At 38.3% G+C, this 12,101-nt stretch overlaps 1 protein-coding gene across 3 annotated transcripts in view; it reads left to right on the forward strand.

The window, feature by feature from the left end:
- Positions 1 to 7,159, forward strand: part of ngef (neuronal guanine nucleotide exchange factor) — a 61,944-nt gene extending 54,785 nt beyond the window's left edge. For all 3 annotated transcript variants that reach the window (XM_044355134.1, XM_044355136.1, XM_044355135.1), the window contains 3 exons: positions 4,821 to 4,900; positions 4,990 to 5,094; positions 5,300 to 7,159. In XM_044355134.1, the coding sequence (XP_044211069.1) occupies positions 4,821 to 4,900; positions 4,990 to 5,094; positions 5,300 to 5,559 (445 nt within the window). In that variant the 3' untranslated portion in view covers positions 5,560 to 7,159. The remainder of the gene's footprint in view (positions 1 to 4,820; positions 4,901 to 4,989; positions 5,095 to 5,299) is intronic.
- The last annotated feature ends 4,942 nt before the right edge of the window (positions 7,160 to 12,101 follow it).

A 12,101-nucleotide genomic window follows, 5' to 3' on the forward strand; every position in this document is an offset into this window, starting at 1 on the left:
GAGGCTTCCTTTTTTAATCATTTTGGAAGTGTATTCTATGAGATGTATATTCTATTCTTACTGCTGTGATGATTTACTTAAATACAGAAAATAGAGACTCCATACATTTTTTGATATTCATTTTTCACACACTATTTACAAAATAGCTGTAAATAAGCTGTAAAAGAGCTGTGGGCTGCATGTTTGTGTATAAGAGAGATGAAGAGCTTATTTAGTGTAAAAATAAGAATTACTTATAAGAAAGTCCAGCTACAAATATAAATAACCCTGGAGCAACAGTACTTTACAGAGCTGTTTTCTTAAACCACCACTCTGCAGTTGCAGCATATGGACTTTTGCTATATGGTGTTGCCTCAATTTGTGAAAGTTGCTGACAATCAAAGAGCCATCCTGATTTTCCACAATATGTTCAAGCACATCTTCCAAAGTGACAATGGTAAATTAAATTTCTAGTTCCATATTATTATTCTGGGACTCCACTAGAGTCCACTAGAGTAGTTTTGCATGGTTCACGGTTCAAAAAACTCCATATTTTTCCATATTTATCTTATTCTGGCCCTTTATGCAGCCCCTCAGTTTAGCCTCTGTCTCTGCCCCCTCCCAATGAGCCCACTCTGTTCATATTGGCCAGCTTTCCAGAAGCCTGCCAAGGGGCAGCTATATCGGAGTCGTGTTAATTTACCGCTGATAAAACCCAACATTTTCTGCCTTTGCTGCTTCATATTAAAAGTTTTTTAATGACTAAATAATGGGAAATGAGACGTGTTCATCAGCTTTGCTAAAAACCGGTCGACACAAAAACACATGGAGATATTTGTAGCTATTTGTTCAGTGGATCAGTCAGAAATAATGCAGGGAGGAATAGTACGAGCAGAAACAGCCACAGTGGTGATGATGTTTGATGAGGAGCTGTGTACACATCTAGTAATTGTATTTTTAATCGTGTAACGCTAACTCTGCTAGCTTTGCCATTTTTCTACGGGATTTCCCACTTTATTAATATGTTGTTAGCATCATGCTAAGCAAGGATTAGTGTTCTGTCAGTCAGTCCACCTGGATTCCTATTTGCAAATAGTAGTACATTTATTAAAGCTCTAAGCAGCAGACCAAATAATCTCAGGCTTACATACATTACATACATTGCATACAGATGGAGAGGAGGAGGAGAGAGGAGTTCAAGTAGTCTAGGCCTATGGCAGGATAACTAAGGGCTTATCCAAGGCAAGCCTGGCCAGCCCTAACTATAAGCTTTATCAAAAAGGAAAGTTTTAAGGCTTCTCTTAAATGTAGAGAGGGTGTCTGCCCCCCGGACTGAATTTGGAAGATGGTTCCACAGGAGAGGGGCTTGATAGTTGAAGGCTCTGCCTCCCATTCTATTTTTGGAGACTGTAGGAACCACAAGTAAGCCTGCATTCTTGGAGCGCAGTGTTCTAGTGGGGTAATAGGGTACTATGAGCACTTTAAGATATGATTGTGAGAATCATCAAAGGTGATGAATTTTGTCTCTAATAGTTAGAATTTTATCATTATAGAAGCTCATGAAGTCATTACTGCTGAGAGCTATAGGAATACATGGTTCAATAGAGTTATGACTCTTTGCCAGCCTGGGTTAAGTGCTGAAAAGGAACCTAGGGCTGTTTAAAATGAAAAATTAAGAGTTAAATCCCTGCAACCATCTGAAGGCACCAGGACACAAATGTGAATTAATCTGCAGCACTGGTCAATGAGATCTCGGCATTCTGTGGGAGACATCGGTTTACCCAAGCTCTTTAATCCTGTGCGTGATGAAACTTCTGTCCAACTTTGTTTGCAGCTTTTTAGTGGTCCACGTTTTATTCTTGAAAATGCCTTACAATGCTAACACGATTGCATCACATTTTCATCACCCACCAGATTACAAACTCATTTTAAGTCAGGCTTTTTATGTCATGTTGTGGCATTTTGGTGAAATTAATCAGCTTTTGCTTCAGCAACATTCTTGTTTTTGTTCATTTAGTTTGTCTTAGAAAATGCTTGAGCTATGCTGTGATGCACTCTGACGCAGACATTGAGTTAACCCTTTTTCTTTCTTTTCTTAAGACTGTATAATTAACAAGTTTGTAATGTGTTTCTGTATCAATGTATGGGTTATTAAGCATTATCTTAATATAAGGAGTTCTCTTGTCACATAGTGGTATTGGCATTTTTACCCTGTAAAAGTACACATTTCCAACCATGTAAAGTCCAGTCCCCCTGTGAAAACTGAATGCCTCTCTCCACATCAACAGCAGTTCACATGTCACATTAAAATGCCTGTAGTTTTTAAGGGTTTTTCATGAGACTTTTGGTTTTGCTCTGCAATGGATGTGTCTTGAAATGTAGCGAAGTACAACACTTGCTATAAAAAATAGGCCTACTTAAGTAAAAGTAAAATTACTCAAAAAAGTACAAGTACACAAAAAAATCAATTTGTTACAGTAACAAGAGTAAATGTAATTCATGATTTCCACCACTGAAAATATGTTTTATGATGTGACAACATTGTGGTTAAGGTCTGATTAAGGGGAAAGAGATTTAGGGAAAGATCATGGTTTGGGTTAAAAGGATTACAAGATATTAAGGGCAAAAAAACTCCAGGGAAAGTGTGTGTGTATTTTAAAAGACTATACAAGTGTTTCTGCATTTTCTCTCCCCTATTACAACTTGTATTACATTACTGCCTACCAAGTACCACAGTGTCTCACATATTTAGACTTTTTCCTACCTGCTAGGCAACAGTTGCTTTCCGTTCATTTCTATGTAGTACAGGACAATATTCAATTTGCAGAATTCCTAAACTTACTTGAGTTAAAAGCAATAATAAAAGCAGACAAGTTGAAGTATCTCTCCAGATGATCAGTGTATTTCTTTTTCAATGAAAACAGTACAGCATTATCCGTGTAAGCAATCTCTATTCAATGTCCTGATCACAGGTCTTAAAACATCAATACAGTTAATTCAACTCTAAATAGTATAGGTGGCAGTTAATGTAACATTTAGGTCAAGTGGGTCACATTCTGTCATATGTGGCTCAAATGCTGCCGAGGCAGACAAATAAACGGCTGTGGCTCAGGAGGTAGAGCAGGTCGTCCACTAATCGGAAGATCGGTGGTTCGATTCCCGGCTCCTTCGGTCCACATGTTGATGTGTCCTTGGGCAAGACACTTAACCTCGAATTGCTCCTGATGGCTGTGCCATCAGTGTGTGAATGTGTATGAATAGTTAGATTTCCTCTGATGGGCAGGTTGGGACCTTGCATCGTAGCCCCTGTACCATTCAGCGTATGAATGTGTGTGAATGTGATTCGTAGAGTAAATGCATTGCATTAACAGAGAGTGGTTAGCCATAACTTAGCCAAAAATAGTAACATTAAAGGTGAATCGAGATGACTCACCTCACTTTGTGTCTGTAACTTTATCCTACGATGAAACATTTCTATCATGATGGAAGTACTCTCTTCTAGGATGACAATGCCCCCATTCATAGGGCACGAGGGGTCACTGAATGGTTTGATGAATATGAAATTGATGTTCATCATATGCTATGGCCTTCGCAGTCACCAGATCTCAGCCCAATTGAACACCTATGGGAGATTTTGGACTGAGGTGTTAAACAGCACTCTCCACCACCATCATCAAAATACCAAATGAGGAAATATCTTTTTGAATACTTGTAGAATCAATGCCAAGGCACATTAAAGCTGTTCTGGTGGCACACGGTGGCCTAACACCTTACTAAGACATTTTATGTTGGCTTTTCCTTTAATTTGTCACCCATCTGTATGTACAGCATTTTTGTGTGTGGCTTAAACTTAATATTAGACAACAATTAGGTATTTATTCATCAACATTGTAACACTTGTAACAGGGATCAAACATGGACAGTGTGTCTAGTCTCTAGAATATCAGAAAATAATTTTGGGGGGTAAATTGAGCCATTGACTGAACTTGCCCCAACATCACTATACATTTATTGATTTATTGAACAGTACAGTGTGCAGTATAAGGCATAAATGATGCACTGCACCGGAGTTAGCTTGAAGCTAATTTGCATCCGTAGTCCATCATAATCAAAACATACAACAGCACAACAACAAACAGTACAAAGCAAAAAAAGAAAAAAAAAAAAAAAAACACAAAGAACACACCATACAAAGTACAAAGTTACACACAACAGCACATCACATACACCCACAATGTCAATTAAAAATTAATAATGTAAACTAGGCTCAGTGGTCACACAGCTGATTTGTCTTTAGTTGATTAACTGGCATGTTTTACCCCACAACCTCCATTTTGACAAAACTGTTTCATACAGTGGCTCAGATCCACAGTTATGCTAAGTTTAAGTTTACCTTGTTTTGTAGCTTACACTGACTTAAATTAACATGTATGATGAATGATGATGGATTTTTTTTTTGCTCTGTTCTCTTACCACCCTCTCCATGTGCTTGAGTCCAAGATGGATTGAGTAATGTGAACTATACTTTCTTAATTTGTGGTCACATGATTACTTTTGTTTATGGTTACCTTGATAAAGGCTATGACTCATTCTACCCAATTGGCTCTATGTACCGCTTTCTCCCCTAATACCAGAACCAGTAATGAGTTGGATCAACTCATTGGTTCTGGTCTTTTCATGGGGTTTATTGACAAAAAGAAAAATATATAAAATGACCGTGTTAAAGAGTCCATATTTTGCCATATGATTTGCCCTATGATGGACATACCAAACAACAACATAGGTTATAAAAAAATATTTTTCCTTTAATTTATTACTAATCAATTGCACCCTTTGGACAGGAGTGAAAAGCTTCGATGGATGTGTGCTCTCACTCCCAACCGACGCACACGCTTTATGTCTACTAGTGCCAACCAACCAGGTGAGACAGAGTATCATACCAACATTGAGTCAAGTCATCAATATGCAGATGTGGAGGTATGAACTCAAACTATCTGTGATATTTATCAGACTCTCTGCAGGTGCAGTGTATTCAGTCATACTCATCCCAGGAGCCAGATGAACTCTCCATTGAGATGGCCGATGTTTTGAACCTCCTGGAGAGAACAGATGATGGTATGTAGGCACACAAATCTGCTTATATATCCCCTTTGAGGCTGTTGCTTGTAAAAAAAAAAAAAAAAGAAAAAAGGAAAGAAAAGTAAATTTTGTTTTAAAAAACTTAATTTAAAGAAATATTTTGTCTTGTGTGTGGTATTCTGTAATTTTACCTTTCCATCTTTATATCACCTCTGGTCTCTCTGTGTCTTCTGCATTCCAGGCTGGATGATGGGTGAGAGGCTCCATGATGGTGAGAGGGGCTGGTTCCCTAGTAGAGTAGTAGAGGATATCCAGAGCAAGGAGGTCCGAGCTCAGAACCTGAAAGAGGCATTCAGGATCCATCAGGCTCAGGAAGGTGGAGGAGGCCCTCATACTGGAGCTAGGATTGGCTTAAGGGTGGGGAGGCGCACCCCAAAGGTCTCTAACTTCTCCAATCCTTGGATTGATCAAATGGAGGAGAGCAGTGAAGTAAAGCAGTGAATCAGTAACAGTTACATCACCATTTAGGGCCATATGCACTACGAAGAAGGATACATGTGACCTGATTTCCATACAATGACATCTTGTCATTTTGATAATGATTATTTAGTAGTGGATAGTTTTGAAGATCCACAGTTATGGTCTCAGTGATCTCAGACAAATGATGAAACATCATGTATAAGCAATGCTGCATGTCTCATATAAATGTGTGCTGAAGGTGTTTTGTTGTTCCCCACACTGTGGTGAGTAATGCATGGAGCAAATCTTGGTGCTGTGTTTTGGGATGGCAAGAACCTGAAAAGTTGATTCTAGGTAACTTATTGTGAAGGTACTGTAAACATCCCTCAGCTGCATGGACAAGTTTTGAAACTTTTAATGTATTAATTTAATTGTGAAATGCCTTTCAACACTGAATAATACCCCGTACCCTCTTAAAGCCAAACGCAAACAGTTAAGTGTTTAATAAAATAAATACATAAAGTAATATTGTATGAAAATTACCAATGATTATTTAGAAAGCCTGTGTCTATGAATATTCAAATAAATGAGTCAGCTAAAGTAATAGTCCACTCAAAATGTATTTTTTGATTATGAATTACTGACTATAGTCAGACTTGTTTGCTGGCTGTACAAGGTGTTAAAGGCTCCATTGTGGAGAACACTGGCAGTATTCAGCTAGGCCTCACAACAATTAAAACAGTTTTCATGGCAGCTACAAATGTGTCAGGACCTTCACAGAAATGTCAAAACAACCATGCAGCATGATCTACCAGTATGTCCCAAACCTGTGGATAAAATACAGGAACACCCTGAATACTTGAATACTATAATTATGATAACTATAAATGCATTACGTCATTCTGCCGCATATTAGATAAAATTAAGTCCTTTAACAGCCCTCATATAACTACAAAAATAAATGAAAAGACACAATGGGCATAGACTATAATAACCTTTAGTGCAGATATATTTTCAGGGAAAGTCCTCACATTTTAAAACTTGTTCAAATGTTTTCAGGATCAATTCTTTTTTTTCATGATATAGGATAGGATCTTCAATTGTGTGGTACAGCTATTTTGGATTGAGTGACCAACAAAGGCCTATTCTGTTTTGGAAATACCGCAAACTGGACCCCCCAACTGTCATAGTGCAACCATCACACATTCTCCTGTTGTCTAATGCCAAGAGGAACAGCTTTTTTTCTAACTGCCATGAGCCCAAGCTGACCGCAGTCTATCTTCTCTGTCAAAGAGCAAACAACACACCAACAGCTATCTTCTAAGCCTACATTGTTAAATGCTCAAAAGATAGATTTTGTGTTGAATGTCACTTTAAAATTGTCAATATAATAGGAGTACACACAAATAAACACACATACAGACACACACAAATAAACACACAAGATAAACACACACACAGAATGTTGTAACTGTATCAACACTATGAACAACTATGGAACAGTATGATTGTAAAGGGTATTATGTCTTAACATACTGTATGTGTACAATAATGCAAACATTTAATGTAACGTGATAATTACTTAATAATTATTTCATTTTGTAAGATGTAAATTATTGTTTATAAACAAGCATTAATCAGAGATGTGCCTGACTTGCTGATTTAAAAAGAGTTATGTTATATGTAATTTTTTTTTTGTAGTGAAGGGAGGGTAGTCTTTTACAATGTTTCTAAAGTTCACTCACCCATTCACATACATGCTCACACACAGATGGCACAGCCATAGGGAGCAATTTGGGGTTTAATATCTTATATCAGTAAGGACACTTGAATTTGCAGACTGGAGGAGCCGGGGATCGAACCACCAACCTTCTGATTAGTGGATGACCCACTCGACTTTCTAAGCCACAGTGGCACAGGTGCTGTGCATGGTTGGGCATAATGACAGCTGTTCTGGCTGTTGGAGAACCTTGCCAGTTTCAACTATATCAATGAAACTGCACTTCTGTGTTCTTCTTTGAACTGCACTCTTTGTTGCATTGACAGGTATAAAGACTGATGAAGCGGGCAACATATCGATATGAAAAGGCTGGTTATAGGCACATCACTCTTCCCCATTTATTGACATCAGAATTAGGTACTGTCAAAATTTCACATTTACTCTGATTAATTGTAAGACCAGAGTCCTTTGAGAAATTCTTTAAAGCCTCCAGTATGACCGGTACTTGATCCTCATTCTTTAAAAAGAGACAAGTGTCATCAGCTAAAACGGTCAAAATCATGTCTTTAATGTCCTCCCAGAAGGTTCTATAAAATTCAAATGGCAAACTATAAAAGTATGATGAATTTTTTTCCCCAAATTCCAACCATTAAGACCTTGATCTGATAAATGCCCCTTTAGGCTTTTTCAATATAAAGCATATTCAACTCCTTTTGTAAAGAATGCAGTTTTATTTTATCCTCATCATTAGGAGATGATATATTTAAAATATAATTTAATTATTTTAAAATGTTAGCATGTCTAATGACTTTGTTTTTTGAATATTGTTTGCCAAACTTGATGGAAAATTATCTGCATTCAAATTTTAACAATTCCCACTTTGATATAGAGGAGATATCATTCCTGTTTTTGAAGCTATTTATGATATCCTTGATGCCTAAACAATAGGAGGATTGTTGAAGGAATGAAGATTAAGTTTCCAGTGTCCTGGAATTCTTTGTTTACTGGATTTTGCATTGGATAGGACAAGATTAATTCCAGCATGGTCTATTAGAGTAGCAGGAGAGATATTGCTTGATTGTAAGGAGGATGCCAGAGAATCAGAAATAAGCCAGAGGTCAATGCGAGATTTCCCAACCCAACCGGGCAAGATTTCTCAACCCAACCAGTCAAGGCAGATGGCTGCCCACCAAGAGCCAGGTTCTGCTTGAGGTTTCTACCCATTAAAGGTTTTTCCTTACCGCTGTCACCAAGTGCTTGCTCATGGGGGAATTGTTGGGTCTCTGTAAATTAAAGAGAGATGGTCTAGACCTGCTCTATGTGAAAAGTGCCCTGAGATGACTTTTTGTTGTGATTTGGCGCTACATAAATAAAAATTCATGGATTGATTGATTGACTGAGATAAGTCAGCCTTGAACCAGCCTTGATAAGTTTGGATGTACAAACCTGAATGCATCTATTAATGATAGGTGACAGCAAAAATTATTAATTACTAAATTTAAGTTATTTGTTCTGCCTCTTGGGGGAGATCTGTAAATGAACAAATCTAGGGCCTCATTGAAGTCACCGCCAATAATGAGTGTGGCTGAAGGAAATTTATTTTTTAGAGTGAGTGTCTTGGTAGACAATTCTTGAAGGAGTGTGTTAAAGTGGTCTATTAAAACCATAAACATTGGCTAAACATTAACGAATCACCAATTTGAATAACAATTAAAATCCATCTGCCATCTGTTGAAAGCTGAGATTCAATAATAGATCCATTGAAGTTACGGTCAAATAAGGTCAAAATGCCCCCTGAGTGATTAGAACCATGACAAAAAAGAGCTTTCCTGCCCCACTGATTGTGCCAAAATGTTTCATCTCTTTGACAAGAATGTGTTTCTTGTAAAAAATAAATATCTTTTTTTGTGCTTTACAAAACAAAAATAAGGCTTTTCTTTTGGTCATTTGACTTATCCCTCGTACATTAAAAGAAAAACAAGAAAGAGAGAATTTTGACATAATACTAAAGAACAAAATTACCTTGTAGGTAGAACTTGAATGTGTGTAACCTTTTGAAAATGTGGAAAAAAGTGCAAAAACTGAGAATTTTAACACACCCCTAAATTAAATTGTGCTGCAGGCATGGTATAGCAAAACTGAAAAAGAGAGATATTTTCTCCAATATTATGAAGGAAATGATGGGACAAAACTTCCTGACGGCTGAAGACAAAAAATAAAGTAAAAAGTACTTACATTAATGAGCACTGCCCCCCAGCAAAAGCATTATAAAAAGGAATAGGGAGTATATTGACTAGTTTGGGCCCAATAACACTGAAATTGACAGAAACACATGAAAATGCATGTACGGTGTGTGCCGTGACTCTGCCAGTACAGCAGAGCGTTTTGGGTGAGTCTGCATCGATTCTGATGAAAAGTGACTAGTTTGGGCCCAATACCACTGAAATTGACAGAAACACATGAAAATGCATATTCTCTGTGTGTCTTCACTCTGCTAGCAGAACCAAGCATTAGGTGTGAGTCTGGATCGAATATGATGAAAAGTGACTAGTTTCTGTCTGCTAACACTGAAATTGAAAGAAACACATGAAAATGCATATTCTCTGTGTGTCTTCACTCTGCTAGCAGAACCAAGCATTAGGTGTGAGTCTGGATCGAATATGATGAAAAGTGACAAGTTTGTGTCCGATAACACTGAAATTGATAGAAACACATGAAAATGCATATTCTCTGTGTGTCTTCACTGTGCTAGCAGAACCAAACATTAGGTGTGAGTCTGGATCGAATATGATGAAAAGTGACTAGTTTGGATCCAATAACACTGAAATTGACAGAAACACATGAAAATGCATGTACGGTGTGTGCCGTGACTCTGCCAGTACAGCAGAGCGTTTTGGGTGAGTCTGGATCGATTCTGATGAAAAGTGACTAGTTTGGGCCAAATGACACTGAAATTGACAGAAACACATGAAAATGCATATTCTCTGTGTGTCTTCACTCTGCTACCAGAACCAAGCATTAGGTGTGAGTCTGGATCGAATATGGTGAAAAGTGACTAGTTTGTGCCGATAACACTGAAATTGATAGAAACACATGAAAATGCATATTCTCTGTGTGTCATCACTCTGCTAGCAGAACCAAGCTTTAGGTGTGAGTCTGGATCGAATATGATGAAAAGTGACTAATTTGTGTCCGATAACAATGAAATTGATAGAAACACATGAAAATGCATATTCTCTGTGTGTCTTCACTCTGCTAGCAGAACCAAGCATTAGGTGTGAGTCTGGATCGAATATGATGAAAAGTGACTAGTTTGGGCCCACTAACACTGAAATTGACAGAAACACATGAAAATGCATATTCTGTGTGTGCCTTCACTCTGCTAGCAGAACCGAGCATTAGGTGTGAGTCTGGATCGAATATGATGAAAAGTGACTAGTTTCTGTCCGATAACACTGAAATTGATAGAAACACATGAAAATGCATATTCTCTGTGTGTCTTCACTCTGCTAGCAGAACCAAGCATTAGGTGGGAGTCTGGATCGATTCTTCTGAAAAGTGACTAGTTTGGGCCCACTAACACTGAAATTGACAGAAACACATGAAAATGCATGTACAGTGTGTGCCGTGACTCTGCTAGCAGAACCGAGCATTAGGTGTGAGTCTGGATCGAATATGATAAAAAGTGACTAGTTTCTGTCCGATAACACTGAAGTTGATAGAAACACATGAAAATGCATGTACGGTGTGTGCCGTGACTCTGCCAGTACAGCAGAGCGTTTTGGGTGAGTCCGGATCGATTCTGATGAAAAGTGACTAGTTTGGGCCCAATAACACTGAAATTGACAGAAACACATGAAAATGCATATTCTGTGTGTGCCGTCACTCTGCTAGCAGAACCAAGCATTAGGTGTGAGTCTGGATCGAATAAGATGAAAAGTGACTAGTTTGGGCCCACTAACACTGAAATTGACAGAAACACATGAAAATGCGTATTCTGTGTGTGCCTTCACTCTGCTAGCAGAACCGAGCATTAGGTGTGAGTCTGGATCGAATATGATGAAAAGTGACTAGTTTCTGTCCGATAACACTGAAATTGATAGAAACACATGAAAATGCATATTCTCTGTGTGTCTTCACTCTGCTAGCAGAACCAAGCATTAGGTGGGAGTTTGGATCGATTCTGATGAAAAGTGACTAGTTTGGGCCCACTAACACTGAAATTGACAGAAACACATGAAAATGCATGTACGGTGTGTGCCGTGACTCTGCCAGTACAGCAGAGCGTTTTGGGTGAGTCTGGATCGATTCTGATGAAAAGTGACTAGTTTGGGCCCACTAACACTGAAATTGACAGAAACACATGAAAATGCATATTCTGTGTGTGCCGTCACTCTGCTAGCAGAACCAAGCATTAGGTGTGAGTCTGGATCGAATATGATGAAAAGTGACTAGTCTGTGTCCGATAACACTGAAATTGATAGAAACACATGAAAATGCATATTCTCTGTGTGTCTTCACTCTGCTAGCAGAACCAAGCATTAGGTGGGAGTTTGGATCGATTCTGATGAAAAGTGACTAATTTGGGCCCACTAACACTGAAATTGACCGAAACACATGAAAATGCATGTACGGTGTGTGCCGTGACTCTGCCAGTACAGCAGAGCATTTTGGGTGAGTCTGGATCAATTCTGATGAAAAGTGACTAATTTGTGTCCCATAACAATGAAATTGATAGAAACACATGAAAATGCATATTCTCTGTGTGTCTTCACTCTGCTAGCAGAACCAAGCATTAGGTCCGAGTCCGGATCGAATATGATGAAAAGTGACTAGTTTGGGCCCACTAACACTGAAATTGACA

Source organism: Thunnus albacares, chromosome 6, assembly GCF_914725855.1.
Source record: "Thunnus albacares chromosome 6, fThuAlb1.1, whole genome shotgun sequence".
NCBI classification, from domain to species: Eukaryota; Metazoa; Chordata; class Actinopteri; order Scombriformes; family Scombridae; genus Thunnus; species Thunnus albacares.